General features: G+C 33.5%; 5 protein-coding genes across 5 annotated transcripts; 2 read left to right on the top strand and 3 right to left on the bottom strand.

Annotated features, from left to right (window-relative positions):
* Positions 1-81: 81 nt before the first annotated feature.
* LOC107476457 (50S ribosomal protein L9, chloroplastic) lies at positions 82-2,470 on the bottom strand. Its single transcript, XM_016096273.3, has 6 exons — positions 2,263-2,470; positions 1,952-2,079; positions 1,287-1,332; positions 847-944; positions 719-766; positions 82-533 (listed from the first exon to the last, which is right to left on the bottom strand). The coding sequence occupies exons 1-6, from the start codon at positions 2,413-2,415 to the stop codon at positions 413-415; spliced, it is 594 nt and encodes a 197-aa protein (XP_015951759.1). The 5' UTR covers positions 2,416-2,470; the 3' UTR covers positions 82-412.
* A 3,546-nt stretch (positions 2,471-6,016) lies between these two features.
* Positions 6,017-7,105, top strand: LOC107476493 (protein SENSITIVE TO PROTON RHIZOTOXICITY 2). The gene has a single exon (XM_016096320.3). The coding sequence runs from the start codon at positions 6,017-6,019 to the stop codon at positions 7,103-7,105; it is 1,089 nt and encodes a 362-aa protein (XP_015951806.1).
* Positions 7,106-8,406: 1,301 nt separating this feature from the next.
* Positions 8,407-8,990, top strand: LOC107476459 (probable histone H2B.3). The gene has a single exon (XM_016096277.3). It carries the CDS (start codon positions 8,456-8,458, stop codon positions 8,873-8,875), a length of 420 nt encoding a protein of 139 aa, XP_015951763.1. The 5' UTR covers positions 8,407-8,455; the 3' UTR covers positions 8,876-8,990.
* Positions 8,991-9,050: 60 nt separating this feature from the next.
* LOC107476453 (pheophorbide a oxygenase, chloroplastic) lies at positions 9,051-12,323 on the bottom strand. The gene is made up of 7 exons (XM_016096270.3): positions 11,565-12,323; positions 10,956-11,191; positions 10,645-10,771; positions 10,228-10,364; positions 9,889-10,048; positions 9,475-9,750; positions 9,051-9,382 (listed from the first exon to the last, which is right to left on the bottom strand). Exons 1-7 carry the CDS (start codon positions 11,997-11,999, stop codon positions 9,128-9,130), a joined length of 1,626 nt encoding a protein of 541 aa, XP_015951756.1. The 5' UTR covers positions 12,000-12,323; the 3' UTR covers positions 9,051-9,127.
* Positions 12,324-13,164: 841 nt separating this feature from the next.
* Positions 13,165-14,423, bottom strand: LOC107476461 (uncharacterized). Its single transcript, XM_016096279.3, has 3 exons — positions 14,339-14,423; positions 14,036-14,155; positions 13,165-13,754 (listed from the first exon to the last, which is right to left on the bottom strand). Exons 2-3 carry the CDS (start codon positions 14,116-14,118, stop codon positions 13,628-13,630), a joined length of 210 nt encoding a protein of 69 aa, XP_015951765.1. The 5' UTR covers positions 14,119-14,155; positions 14,339-14,423; the 3' UTR covers positions 13,165-13,627.
* Between the last annotated feature and the right edge of the window lie 1,070 nt (positions 14,424-15,493).

Genomic DNA, 15,493 nt, shown 5'->3' with positions numbered 1-15,493 from the left:
AAATACTTTACATCACAAATTTCCCTTCCATAGTGAAGTAAGTCATAGAAACATAAAAAGAAAATGAGATTTCCATTTAAATGAGATAGAGAGAGATATATAGGTTCTTAGTACATTTCATGTTTAATTTTCACCTGTCTAACCAAGGGTCAAAAGTCAAAACATATTCTTTACCAAGAAAATAGTACATTCCAAACAAAGGTCCTAAAACTTGAATACACATTCAAAGAGGAAATATGAACATAAACCATTGAACTAGTACATTAGAAATCCTTCCTCTATTAGAACTTTGGGACAAAATCACATAAAGCTTGATGTTTGAAGATTCATACAGTGGTTATTTACCTTGAACCAATGCAAGCCGGTAGCTCCAAATGTGCATTATTAGCATATAGAACTTCATACTTGTGCTTTAGTTAGCAAAGACATTCAACCTTACTCTCGCTGTAACTTCCGGATGCAGTTTTAACTCTGCGATATATTCTCCGGTTTCTCGTATCTCCGGAAGTTCGACAATTCTCTTGTCCACCTCCCTATGAAAATCACAAAAGATCACATGACAATTATTCATAAACACACTTGTTCCTATTAAGGAAAGCTTCAAAGGAAGAAGAAAAGAATAGTCATTCACATTTAGAGCAGAATAAAATGTTACATAAGACTAGTTAGACTCCCAATTCTCAAAGAGAAAGACTTGTGTACATCAGACAGATAGTACCTTTGAAGCTGCGCCTTGATAATGTCAACAAGATCTTGAGCTGTGACACTGAATAACAAGCAAATTTAGAAGCATAATCCATATAGAGCATAAATCAACAGCTCAAAATTGCACAGAACAAGCCTCACCTTCCAAAAATTAGTTTTCCTTTACCACCTTTCCGCTTCACCTTGAAAGCCCCAACTGTTTCAAAAATTCGAGCAAGTTGCTGTGCCTCTTCTTTTACCTGCAGATCTAGAAACTCAGATACTGAGGAATGCATACAATAATCATATAGGAGGGGGAAAAGTGGAAAACTATACTAATAATGAAGAAGTATCAAAGTAGTTGTAAACTTTCCTGCATTGAAGACAATAATATATGAAAATGAAATGGACTTTTGGAATAAAAACTAATATGAAGTTAGAAGTTAAAAAGACAGCAGGATTTTCGTAGCACCAGGTTTATATGTAAAGCTTACTAGCAGAGGTTTGTTACCACCTACTCCTACTCACAAATGGAAACCTTCATTTCACATTAACAGAGACACATTCTATGCAAGTAAGGATTGGAGGGGGAAAAAGATTACCCGTCTTTTCTCGGCCTCAATTCTTTCTTCCTCTAACTTCATTTCCCTAGACGATGCAAGGGAAATTCAGTTTAAATTGTGCAACCAACACATACATTATTGTTAACATTTTATATGGCAATGCATGTTTTTGCATACAGAAGCAGCTAAGCTAAGCTAGCCCTGCATAAGAAAATAATTCAGACAAGATGACCTACCGGAAAAATGGACTAGAAAATATGAAATCAAATATTTGTACAAGAAAATTTGATTATTTTGTCATTGAAAAGGTGCAAACGAGATTTCAAGCTGAGAACGAAAATCCAAGAAAGGACTACAAAATTTCATTTTGTATCCATGAAGGGAAGTTAAGAGCCTGAGTTTTATGGAAAAAACACAAACATGACCAACCCAAAATATCAAAACCCCATGGACAAAGTAAATAAATTCTAGCAACAAGCATGATTATTCAAGTTATGAACTCTAAAGACATCTAAATGCTTTCTCTCAATCAAGGCCAGAAAATTTTTAAGAGTCTGGTCAGTTTACAGTCACACTTCAAAGTTACTCTTCATAGAGACGAAGCTTATTTCTTCACACTACAATGAGATATTACAGTCTTATACCCAACAATGAAAGTTGTAAATAATTATCAAACAAATAGCTAAAATTGAATTACACATTACTTGAGCAGAAGAGGAGTAACAATCTGTGCCTTTCCAGTGGGAAGAAGATAGTTTCTGTAGAAACCAGCTTTAACATCAATAAGTTGTCCTTTCTTTCCTACTTCAGCTACATCTTCCTTCAATATAATCTGATTTCAAAAATAACACACCAATAACTAACGGGAAAAAAAGGGGGGAGGGGGGTGGGGGTAAAAAACAGAATAATGCTGCAAAACCAAGCACACCCAGTTGCAGAAACACAAGATAAAATCCGAGTAAGGGATAAAGTTACGAAATTTAATGGAATTATGAGCATAGAATGTGGATGTAACCTTTCGGATTTTCTTTGCCTTCTTTTGAGCAAAGACCAAAAAGCTTGAAGTGTTGTTGTTGTTGTTGCAAGTGGGTCCCTTGGAGCTTCCAGTGAAGTTTTGCTGCAGAAACGAAGAAGAAGTAGAAGAAAGCGAAGGCAGTGCTAACGCCATTGTTGCGCAACAAGAAGAATCCAGCTATGTTGTGCTCCTCTCGCTATGCGCCATGTCTTATCTTTTATGCGTTGTTCACCAATACGACGTCGTTTATTCTACTTTGTCCATTTAATAAAAAATTCTAATGTTTTTAAATTTTTTTGAATTGTCTAATATTTAAAATAAGTCCAATTATTTGACTATTAACAATTAATTAAAAAATTATATACGAAATTAACCACATTAATAATTGTGTTTTTGTCTCTAAAAATAAAATGTAGATAGTACAAAATAATAATATTTTTTTGTCAAAAAATAATATTAATTTAAAATTGGAATATGTTTATACTCTGACTCAATATTAGGATTAAAGTAGGAGGTGACAACGGGACGAGTTTTTTCTCTATCCAATTCCGCTCCACCTTACAATAATTTACATAAAATTTCCCTCACTTTTACTTGTGGGTCGTAACAATTTGAACCATAACCTGCCTCGCCGCTATTCATCCTTACAATTATTAAAATTTAATAAATTAAATTAAATTTTAAAATTTATATAACTATCATCACATACATAGCATCAATTAAAATAAAAATTTAAATATAACATAATATTATTAATCATTTTACTAATTATTTTACATATATTACATATATTATATATTAAAATTATATGTATTATATATATACTGGGGCGGGTATTATCTAAACTCGATCTCGCTCCGTCTCGCATAAGAACCCGTCCCGGTGCGGGACGAGTAATTAGTAATTACTCGCCCCGAGTGGGTAGGGGCGGAATGGCTGGGTATCCGCAGATTCGGGTGGTGTTGCCATCCCTAAATCAAACCCAAAATAAAGGGCCAGTTCACAAATTTTAAAAAAAATCTAGAAGATCCGTTTCCAAAACTATTCGACTTAATTAGAGTTTGGATCATTTGGTTCTGACTCGACCCAACTTATACGTCAATAAGACATCAATTGCACTAATGTATATTCGTATAAATTGATTCACTATTTTAAATATGGGATCTCAATATCCCCTAAATAAAAAGAAAGTATAAAGGGATAAGTTACAGAGATTATCATTCTTATCGTATAAATATCCCATCACGCACAGATATTTTTCAACCGTAACTCATAAGCACATTCAAAATTTTTGTTAACTGTTTTTTGCAAATATCACTCTCCATTCTCACTTAAAAATCTTAGATAATTTTATCTTACTAAAAAAAATGTTTAAACTGTTATTAAAAGAGGGAGTCACTCACATAAAAACATTTAAAATATCTTTTTTTTAAAATTTTTTAATAATTAAAATTTAACTTATATAATCAATCAAATGGTGTTATTTTTGTTAAAATTAGATCAAATAAATCAATTTAACTAAAAAATTGGTAAATCAAATCTTGAACTAATCTAAATTAATATTTTTTTTATAGAAAATGACTATAATATTCTTAATTTATCAAATTTTTTGTCAAATCAATATATTTTGGTCTAATTTTAACAAAAATAACATAATTTAATTGATTATATAAGTTAAATTTTAATTATTAAAAATTTTTTAAAAAAAAAAGACCTTTTAAACATCTTTATATGAGTAATTCCATTAAAACAAGTCTAGACCTTACGTCCAGATCCAAACTACATTAATTTTAAATAAGTTTCGGATAAAGATGAATATATATGCTTTCATTCTTAATTAATCTCGAGATCATTTGCATGAATCCTAAACTCATATTATAACTAAATTAGCATATGGCTTAGAGTATAATAAGATGTGATTTAGTAAAACTTTTATTTTTATAAATTAGTATATATTTAAAAAAAAAAATTGTTATACATATATATACTAAATCAAACGAAAAGTAACTTTAATAACTACAAACATCAATAATTGAGGCACTTCGCAGTTTATTCTCTTTCATGCCATTTTCCAAAATGAACCCACTTCTTTTTTCATATTAAAGTTTCTGAACTTATACTATATATATACGAGGAATATTAGGTAGCTAATTTTTTTGGGTTAATATTAGTTCACTTTTTAAAAAATTATTTTGATTTTTTTAAATTCTAAATTATAATATTAAACTTTAATATTGATTGACACTGGCTAATTAAAAATTGTTTTTCTATAATTCTTATATATTTGATATATATATTTGATATATTACTTTCACGGTATTTTTTGTATTTTTCTGGTATATTGTTGGATGCACAAACACAAACACATCTATAAAAAGGAAAACGAAGGGAAGGGAGTAAAAGACTGTTTCTCATTAAATAGAAAACGTTGAATTCAGCCAAAAAAAAAATAGTATATCTTGAACGATTGTGAAACCCTAAACCAACAATTAAGCCTATGTGTCTACATGTATGTGTACAAGAGAAAAATCAGCTTGATATTATTTTAACTAATTAAGAAAGTTATTAGTTGAGATAGATGGAGAGAAGGATGTAAACCAATTCATAACATTCAACGTGTTGAAATTGTAAATGACTAGATGTTATTGGGCGCAGACAGATGAAGTTACAAGGGTTAATTTGATACCTAATAAGCAACTTAACTAAGAGTGGCTTCATGCAAGGGAGGTCTCTAGTGGGGATGAGTTTCAACTTGCAACTTGCTTGACTGTACCATAATAATGTCATATATATTATATATATCTCTTGGTCATAACTTACAATATATTTATTCATCCAGTAAAATTTTTTTAGTATTCATTATTTTAATAATGGAACTTAAGAATGTAATATATTAAATTTTAATAGCAAAAATATTAGAAGGCCAATAATTTGTACCTATATTAAGTTAGTCTCTTCAATGAAATTGTAAATGGGTTTCTACACTTTAAAATTTGTAATTAAGTCTCTAAAGATAATTAAAATTTACAATTTAGTCTCAGTTATTCAAAAAGTGTTTGATTTAACAGAATATTCTCAATATATTCTCTATTTTAACAAAATATTCTTAGTATATTCTAAGAATATTCTGTTAAATCAATACTTTTTGACTGACGAAGACTAAATTGTAAATTTTAATTCTCTTTAGAGATTCAATTACAAACTTTTAAAATATAGAACCAATTTATAATTTCACTGAAAGTGTAAGGATCAACTGTGTAATTTAACCATATATATATATATATTATAGTTTATTAATAATTTTGTATAAATATTAATTAAGAAGGATTGTAAATTATCCATATTTTTATTAATATTAATCACCATTTCAAAAAACTAATATTTTATTTGTATATTATTAGACTTTAAAATTTAAAATTTACAATTTTATTTTTAAAATTTAAAAATGATAAAATATTAGCTAAAAAAATTTATTAGTCACAAAATTATTTTTATATAAAGACTATAGTTAAAAAATATTAGAGTTCGTATATATCACCTTCATATAAAAACAATAACATTTAAATAATCATTTATTCAAAAATAAATTTTGTGAAGAATTTATTGTATGTATATATATATAAGTATTTTATGAAGAAGTAACAAAAGTCAAAGCCTTGAGCTGCTACCAAACTTTAGGAGAAAGAAGATGAGAAATTGAACTCTTGTGATCCCTCCTTATATAACAAACAAAAGCAGTAACAGGTTTGGAATAATGGCGGCTGCATCATCTGATGAAGGTGGTGGTGGATTCCCACCTATGACGCAATACTCATCATCATCATCATCATCATCATCATCATCATCCACCATGTACCATTATCTCTCAGTTCTCAATGATAAAATCAACGAGTTGCAGTCACTTGTGGGGGTTATAGCCTCCCCCAATCGGCACCACTCATCAATTCCTTGTTCTTCCTATTCCATGGCCATATCCACCATGACCTCCACCATCCAAGATATCATACTTGCTTCCTCTTCATTCAGACTCACCTTCCAACAACACATCAATAGTTATAACAATCCATCATCATCAGGTACCATTATTGCTCCTTCTTGCAATAATCAACAATTAGAATTGCACCCTCATCACCACCACCAATCTTATGATTATAATAATAGTAATATCATTAGAGGAGGTACTAGTAGTGTTGCTAATCATGAACCTGCACAAGAAGAAGACGAAGAAGATGAAGAAACACTCCATTGGTTTTCTGAACCCTACAACAATAACAATAGTACTGTTATTTATTGTGATGATGATAACAATAATACTAAGGATGAAGATGGAGAAGAAGAAACAGATATAATTGAGTTGGATGCTGCTGATTTGTTAGCAAGCTACACACATTTCTGCCAAATATGTGGGAAAGGATTTAAGCGCGAAGCGAATCTGAGGATGCATATGAGGGCTCATGGGGATGAATTCAAAACCAGTGAAGCCTTGAAGAACAACAAGAATAACAAGAAGATGATGATAACGAAGAAGAAGAAGTATTCGTGCCCTGAAGATGGGTGCAGGTGGAACAAGAATCATGCCAAGTTTCAGGCACTGAAATCAATGGTGTGTGTGAAGAATCACTACAAGAGAAGCCATTGCCCAAAGATGTATGTTTGCAAGAGGTGCAACAACAAGAACTTCTCTCTGCTCTCTGATTTGAGGACCCATGAGAAGCACTGTGGTGATCCCAATAAATGGTTGTGTTCTTGTGGAACCACTTTCTCAAGAAAAGACAAGCTCTTCGGACATCTTGCTTTGTTCCTTGGCCACTCCCCAGTTCATGCTGCTACTCAACGATCATAATAACATGTTTGTGTATAAAATTTGGATACTTGTCTAGCTAGACCTACAATATTATCACTTTCTTTTACCATATTTCTTATCATGTGTAAGTACCAAATAATGTTGTTACTATTGCATCAAAATTAACATCAGTAAGTGAATTTCACATGGGTATATATGTAGCATAACCAAGTTGAATTTGTTTAGTGTCAGAAGTTTGAATCTAGCTTTGTATATGCAGCAACTCATTAGTCAGCAACAAAGCGACAAACCTTTAAAAATAGAGTTCCCATTCACGATAAATTAGTTCTTAACATATCAAACTAAAAAATACTGTAAAAACAATAAAATATAAATATATATAACATTAGGGTTTAGTCGTGTGTATATATGATAAGAGGGAAAAACAATTTGTTATATGAACATACATCTAACTAATATAGTGTCACCTTAATTAACAAAAATTTCAGCTCATTTTGATAAGAATTAGTATTTGGTATATTCGTTCATAAAACACTTTTTTATTATTTACAAATACTTGAGAGATGTATATATACAACTTGAACTATATCGATCCCATGCCTTTATGTGTTGTTAATCACAATTAAATTTGGCGTATCTTACTATTCAAATCTATGTTGTGATGTGCATATCAAGTGCCCATATCATGACTTTTAACTTATATATATGTCAGGTTCAAGTAGAAATAAAAGTAAATTTCACTAAAAGAATTTTTATATATAACTCATTTAAATAAAATCTACTCCCACTTTTACTTTTGAACCAAACATAGATTTGAAATCCCTCACCATACTTACTAGATTTTGACTGCGCCTAACTCAGAACACAAGCATGGAGTGTCAGTAAGTTTTTATAATACATTTTGACACTAACTAGATAGAAAAGATAAAATTTGCTTAGTTATATATATACAATCTTGTCTCATTTATTATTTTGATTCAGTAGAGAATCTTTTTCTTTAGGTGAATTAAATATAAAATAATTTGTCCTTTTGGCATATAACATATGGCATTAAGATAACGACGATTAAATCATAAAAATAATATTAATCTCTCAAATCATTTTTTTTTTTCGAAAATTGCCTCGTTTGCGCGCCAACTTTTTTTCCACACAAAATTGATCCTTCTCCAAAATCATAACGCGCCCCGATTAAATGTCCCAACACTAATCTCATCCGTCCATTACAGAGATCAAAACATTCAACAGTCCACGTCATCAATCCGCACCTCACCCTCTCCACCAATCAAATCTGAAACCCAACACATATAAATACATTCCATACTCTTCCTTCCAATCTCACACACAACACAATTTCAATAGCAAAAGCAAAACACTCTCTGATCTCTGATAATGGCGAAGGCAGATAAGAAGCCAGCAGAGAAGAAACCGGCAACCGGAGACAAAGCTCCGGCGGAGAAGAAGCCCCGCGCAGAGAAGAAGATCCCGAAGGAAGGTGGATCTACGGATAAGAAGAGAAAGAAGGCGAAGAAGAGCGTTGAAACTTACAAGATCTACATATTCAAGGTTTTGAAGCAGGTTCATCCTGACATCGGAATCTCCAGCAAGGCGATGGGAATAATGAACAGTTTCATCAACGACATCTTCGAGAAGCTTGCTCAAGAATCTTCTAGACTCGCTAGGTATAACAAGAAACCTACCATTACCTCCAGGGAGATTCAGACTGCTGTTAGACTCGTGCTTCCTGGTGAGCTCGCAAAGCATGCTGTTTCTGAAGGAACCAAAGCTGTTACCAAATTCACTAGCTCTTAGGTTTAGGGTTTTTTCATTGTTTATTTGAACCGATTTCGTTTTGCTTTTCTTGTGGTACATGTAGATCCAATGCTGATTGTTATTTAAATGATATGTTCTTGTTAATTCCAATTGATATAGATTTTGAGCATTATTATATAAACGAATTAGGTTTGAAAAAACATAAGAGTTCAAATTGAACCTAATGAATCCAAATGATACACGATGATAGGTACATTGATGTAGTATATTTACAGTTATGTGGTAATTTGGTTAATCTATATCGGCATGAATATAATCTACGAATACAAAGTTCTTTTGGAGTTCGGTTACGGCATAGGTTAATCCTGCACTGAGAACTGCAAGCCCAGCCAAGATTACTCTCAAATGAGTCTCTGATGGGATTCCACTTAATGCGCAGAACAAAACTGTTGCCCCAATTAGGACCTTCTGCCATGTTTTGAATCCCTCATAAGCTCCTTTACATGCAGAGCACTTCAGTGTGTGCTGTTCAAATCTATCCAACATCTACAAGATCATAGCAAGTGAATTCATGTTTAAATTCAATTGGCGCAGAATTGGTTTGTGGAAGGGTCGAGTTAAGATTTGTTTATTTATACCTCGCGTTTTGATAGGAAGGTTGATGGTAATGGCTGTTGGCTGCTTGTCCCGAACCATTCTGGTTGGCCGTTTCCGTGTCGCCGCAGCCAGTTTCGGAATGCTAGGACAAAGCGATCTGCCTGGGTTGGTGTGAAGGTGATGTTTGTGTACTGTTTGTTGATGTCACCACCGTCTTTGGTTGCTGAAAGGAAGATTTTCTCCTGGCCTTGAAGGACAATCATATCTCCATCATATACCTTGTTTGATGTCCAGTGTTCGTACCATCTAGGAACCACCTGATATATGTATATGGCAACAGGCGGAGACAAGGTTACATGTAAGCAATAATGAAACTCGAGGCTCGACTTAAGCTTACAATCTGTTGAAATAAATCAGTAGAAGGGATAACAAAGCCAACGTCCTCAAAATCTTACCTGCCACCAGTTAGGCCCTGGCACTGTGAACTGGAAGAAGTTTCGAGCGCTGCAAACAATGGAGCGAGTCTTACCGGGTGCCATTGGGACATTGAAGGAACATATCCATATTACCCATTTCTGGTCCCCGACTACTGGAAGTTTGGTATCAATCTCAATTCTGCAATAACAATGGCGAATATATGGAGCCAGATTAGCGACATATCAGAAACTATTTTTGGTGTTTTCAACCATAAACACAAGCATAGACAATATCCTTTCATGGATGATGCTGACATCTATGATGAATGTGAAAAAGGAAATTATGTCAACATCCAAAGTAAAAAGTCATGAACTTACTTGTTCATATAATAACATGGTGCAACAAACTTGGAACTGATTCTTGGGTTCCCTTCATTAACTCCGGCAAAGCCCCATGGGCCGCTAGAATCCATCTTGAATGGCAGAGGCTTGGCTCTGTCTCTCCTGCCTGTAACCTGTGGATGTTGATCACTTCTATTTTAGCAATTATGGAATTATTGAACCTAACAATATGACATGATTTCAAACAACCGCATCACTTAATAATACTAAAAACCGAGATCTAAAATAATATGAAATATTAAAATATAAAGTTCCACCAATGACATCAAAATAAAATAAACTATTAAGTTCAATTAACAAACCAGATACAAATAAAATATTGATAACCAGCAAATTGACTAAGAATAAACAATGTGGCATATATAAATCAAGTGAAAACGGCATTATTTGTACCTTGTGGTGAGCAAAATCAATGTGAGAAGGATCGGAGACATTCTCCATTAGAGTATCATAGCCATAGAACAGATCACGCTGAATGTTCACCGTGGCAAACTCCGGCTTCTCAAAGTCATCCGGCAACCTAAACAAACACAATTTCACCATACATATCAAATGAAAAGAAAAACAACACTCTTTGATCATAGCATAAAAGAACAGTGGACAACATTTTAATTGACCAAATTAGACTAAAGTTAAATAATGAATTTAAAAATTCAAAGTAGATAATTTAGTAACTAAAGACAGAATCAAATAAAGTTCATTACATTGGAGGATTGGAAGCATTAGCTTTCTCCCAACCATTTTCATCAGGCCAAACAAAGAGCAAACCCTGAGACACCATTGTAGGGAACCTTGTGACACACGCTTTAGGAGATTTCAAAGCTCGCGCTTCCGGTCCTTCGGAGGAAGCCTGAGGGATCCTAACACATGATCCACATCCATCAAAAGACCAACCATGATAGGAACATTGCAAGTTTCCTCCTTCATCAATCCTTCCTTCCTGCCAAAAACCAAAAACACCCAATTTTAATCCCCAAAAACTGAAAACACCCCTTTTCCTCAAACATTCTCCTTGTCTTGCAATCCAATTTCAATCTTCAAATAAGTAAATAAACAAACAAATAAATAAGAAACATGGAACCCAAATCCTTCTCCCAAAAACAGCATCATGCACATAAGCTTATATATTACTCAGACTTCAATTCTGGATTGTGAGATCACAGGTTTAAAAATATCTTATACAAACCTTAAGTTATGTATTGCCACATGAGTGAAAGTGCTTAAACTACTTACTACTTGAAAATATTTGAATTTTTTTTAATATTCAGCTAATACAATAAATTAGAATAAGAACAAAGAGAGAGTATTTTTACAGATAAAGGAGCGAGACGATGGGGGCACTTATCGTCAAAAGCAACCCACTGGGACTTGGAATTATCGAACCAAACCACGATCTCACGACCCAGAAGCTGAAAGGGCGTTGGGTACCGAGGGTTCAGATCCTCCACCAGAGAAACTGGGTACCAGTGATCCTTCCATGTGAACTTCGAGGACGAGCTCTCGTCATCGGCACCTTCATCAATTTCGTTGCTTTCTTCAGTTTCAACCTTTGTTGGTGGCGCAGCAACACGTGGAACTGTTAGAGAGAGGGTTGTTCTGGTTCTCCGTGTGATGGAAATGGAGTTTGGTGCGGTTAAAAATGGGAACTTTGTGAAGGAGAAAAGAGGAAAAGGTTTTGGGGGTTTGGTTCTCGGTGAAGAGAGTGTTAGCGTGGTTGAAAAGGTTGAAGAAGAGTGTTGCAGTGCCATCAATGGTGAAAAAAAAAACGTTTTTTTTTTGGGGCTTGAGGTGTTGTTAAGGTTTGAAGAGGGTTTTGGTTATTGTTTCGAATTTGAGTGAAAGGGAATGGAAGAAGGATTGTTGAGTCGTGCAAGTTTCAAATGTTCATGTTTGTATTCTCCCCTTCCCCTCTTTTCCAGTTTTCAGACAATGTTCTGCTGAATTCAACACTGTCATTTTCCAGACATTTTTTATTTTATTTATTAATATAAAGGTTATTTGCTTATTTTGGATTATTTCCTCAATTCAGTGAATTAGTATAGCGCTTAATGTTGTGTAATTACTGGAAACTTTTACTTTATTTTTTTTCCCATTCTCATGGAAACAAAAAGAAAGAGAAAGGAAGATGAAAGTGGAAAGATCCAGAGTGTGTGAACTGAAAATATCGGTTGTGGGAGAAACAATTGGCGTCCACAACTTCGAAGAGAAGCATTCCAAGATTGATGCATTTGCTGCCATGTAGCATAATATACACGTTAAGTACACGTGGGCCTGGTCTTGCAATTTAACTTCAACTACAACATCAATACTTTTGGTTTTAGTCCTTTGCAAGTAAAAAATGTAGTATATGTAATTATTCAATTTATCAAGTGAAAAGATGAATATTAGCTCAATATTCAAAGTGAAAAAACGAGTTCATGAAGTTCATTTTGAAGTAAAACTATGGGAACAAAAAGACAAAACAATGAACGGTTGGTGAGCACGTTTTAAGTGTTGCAATGCTCAGCGGTGTTAGATTAGATGCTGAAAAGTGAAAATAGAGCATGTCATGATAAATTTTTATTACCCTTGTGGCATGGATGCAAAAACAGACGTCAACGTTTCTCAACAACTACATGAAACAATGAAATCTGACAATGAGGCCATTGTTTTTGAAGCAGTTTAAGAGTTTTACATCGGACAGCACTTTCAAGTTTCAAGCTCAATGACTAAATTCTTCAACCCTTTTTTAGTAATGTTATCATATGAAACCCATCATCACAAAATCAGATATATTTCTTCATGGATAGAATTACCGTCGCTCAAAATATTCGTAAATAAAAATGGTAGTTTATTCAGTCTCTAAAAGATATTGATAAATGATAATCACACAACCTAAATTAGTTGCAAGCCAGAATAGTAATGAGCTTTGAGTAATTTGCAATAATGTGGCGATAGTATTCATTTTTTTTCTTATTACAATCACTCAAGTAACATAAATCCATACAGATTCAAGAACCTCTTAAAGAAAATATAAATAGCAAAAGAGAAAAAAGCTCCCCCCGTCTAGGTTGGTTGGTTCCTACTTCATACAAGATGATACTCAAATCTTCCAACGCCCAGCCATGTCATGATCCCCTCAAACCGTGGGGGAAAACGTTCCCTTCAGACAATGAGAAATACTCTTTGCTAGCAGATTCTACTACATCATTTTTTCAGAACAAAACATTATTCAACACGTGTAAAATTATTTTCAAGAACATGCACAACTCTACCCCGGTTGCAATGATTTGCATGCCATATGATAAACTCCTTTTGAAGAATAACCAAATGTATGTATGTATGTATGCATGAGCTTAGCCTTCTAACTCAAAACATGGTGACTCTCAGGCTTGCTTCATTTCTTCTGGAAAGTTTGATCATCAGGACCGATGTCACGCGAACCGGTGTTAATGTAAGGCCCTCGAAAAGTTGCTTGCGGCGGAAGCGGCTTTGTTGAGTCAATTACAGGCTTCTTTGAAGATCTGGGCAAATGCAATACAAACTCTACTATTGAGTATTAACTCCAATTTCTTTGCATCATAGCATGCAAATTGTTTGGGTTATTTTCTACTTCAGCTAACACAGACACCATAACTATGCCACATATATTGAATGGTTTTAAATTGCAGTTTGAGACAAACATGATCTGAGCATGATTTGAAACTCAGCTTGCACCTTTCAAACTGAAATTCAAACATGATTTAAACATGCAAATGGCATTGAAGATTGAAAATTGATTGAGATTTTAGTCGAGTTGACTTACGCCATGTAGAAGGGAAATGCCAACCCTGCTGAAGCAAAAGCAACAAGCCCTCCAGCAACTATTAGATTGCGCGCACGTGCCATTTACGCAACAATCAAATGCCCCCAAATAATTGACCAGCTACATTACAACAACAATTAATGCATTACCTATATATATAATATAACTGAAATTCCGAACCCTAGATGAATTTCAAAACACACCTTCAACACATAGAAACTATTGCAGATTCACAGTTTACAGAAGTTGAAAGCTTCGAGTAGAATTCATAGGGATCGAAAGTTAATCAGGTAAAAGACCTACCTTCTGAGAAGTGATCCAAAATTGTTTTCTAAACTCGCTAGCGATGCTACCAACCCAATCAGGAAGCCATAGCAATGCGCCCGAGTGAGAGATTAGGGATTTTGTAACATCATAGATAGATAGCACTTTCAGTATCAGAGTGTGGCTCAAGAACCCTAACCCTGGAGAGTGAAGTTAAAGTTGGAGAAAGGGGACACTCGCACGGGAACGTGATGAGAAGGAGGATTACCGTTTTTTGGGCTGGATCTCTCTTTTTTGGCCACAAGAATAATTTGTTTAAACAACACGGCCCAACATAACTCGCCAGGCCCGTGAATTTTCTCCATGAGTTACAGCTTACCAAAAATATTTTCATTCCTTTCTCTATTTTATTTTTCAGAAAACGAATAAGCATGGCCTTAACAGAAGAAAGTTATTGAGATATAACTAATAACTATAATTCATGATACAGCCAGCGAGTGAAGGTAAAAAATGGTTCACCATTACCAGGTTTGGTTTGGTAAAGCTTTTTGAAGAGGTGCTTGTACTTTTTAAAAGCTCAAACTCCTCATTTTGTATTTGGTAAATCAAAAAGATCAAGTACTTATACTTGCAGCTTTTAAAAGATCGGGATACTTTTGAAAGCACTTAAGATAGAGCTTTTCAAAGTTAGCTTGTGCTTTTCAAAATTTAAAAGTCTAATATAACCTCATATGTTAACTAATTTTTAAATTTAATGCTTGTATTTATATCTATTATAGTATTTTTAAATTTTAAAAGCTATTTTACCAAACACAATTGATATTGCTTATGTTTATTAAAAACTATTTTTAATTTGAATTACCAAATATAAATGCTACAATTTTTAAAAAGCTATCTTTTAAAAATTAACTTTTTATAAACTACTTCTAAAAAGTAAAAATTTTACCAAACTAAGCCTAAATGTTGTATCTAACGCTCCTCTAATTGGCTGGCAACCAATTTGTATCATTTGCACCCAAATTTATTGTGCTCATCACTACTATTATTTTAATGCTTTATTATAAGCTCAATGTTTGGAAATGTTAATAAACATGTGAGGTGAAGCGAAAATTGGACAATAAAATTTTTGATGCACGAACGTAACATGGTTCATTCCAATGAAACACCTAGTTCGGAACTGAAAAATTTGAGATT

This window comes from Arachis duranensis, chromosome 3 (assembly GCF_000817695.3).
Source record: "Arachis duranensis cultivar V14167 chromosome 3, aradu.V14167.gnm2.J7QH, whole genome shotgun sequence".
Lineage (NCBI taxonomy): Eukaryota > Viridiplantae > Streptophyta > Magnoliopsida > Fabales > Fabaceae > Arachis > Arachis duranensis.
Note: the sequence above shows the minus strand (reverse complement) of the source record. Positions and strands in the feature narration are given on the sequence as shown.

Excerpts from the sequence above, each read along its gene's own strand:
- LOC107476453 (XM_016096270.3), bottom strand. The coding sequence starts at position 11,999 with ATGGCACTGCAACACTCTTCTTCAACCTTTTCAACCACGCTAACACTC. Across the intron at positions 10,772-10,955 it reads AATGCTTCCAATCCTCCAAT|GTTGCCGGATGACTTTGAGA; the intron begins GTAATGAACTTT and ends GTGTTTGTTTAG. Across the intron at positions 9,383-9,474 it reads CCTTCCTATCAAAACGCGAG|ATGTTGGATAGATTTGAACA; the intron begins GTATAAATAAAC and ends ATGATCTTGTAG.
- LOC107476493 (XM_016096320.3), top strand. The coding sequence starts at position 6,017 with ATGGCGGCTGCATCATCTGATGAAGGTGGTGGTGGATTCCCACCTATG.
- LOC107476461 (XM_016096279.3), bottom strand. The coding sequence starts at position 14,118 with ATGGCACGTGCGCGCAATCTAATAGTTGCTGGAGGGCTTGTTGCTTTT. Across the intron at positions 13,755-14,035 it reads GCATTTCCCTTCTACATGGC|ATCTTCAAAGAAGCCTGTAA; the intron begins GTAAGTCAACTC and ends GCATTTGCCCAG.
- LOC107476457 (XM_016096273.3), bottom strand. The coding sequence starts at position 2,415 with ATGGCGTTAGCACTGCCTTCGCTTTCTTCTACTTCTTCTTCGTTTCTG. Across the intron at positions 767-846 it reads GGAAAACTAATTTTTGGAAG|TGTCACAGCTCAAGATCTTG; the intron begins GTGAGGCTTGTT and ends CTTGTTATTCAG. Across the intron at positions 534-718 it reads ATCAAGGCGCAGCTTCAAAG|GGAGGTGGACAAGAGAATTG; the intron begins GTACTATCTGTC and ends TGATTTTCATAG.
- LOC107476459 (XM_016096277.3), top strand. The coding sequence starts at position 8,456 with ATGGCGAAGGCAGATAAGAAGCCAGCAGAGAAGAAACCGGCAACCGGA.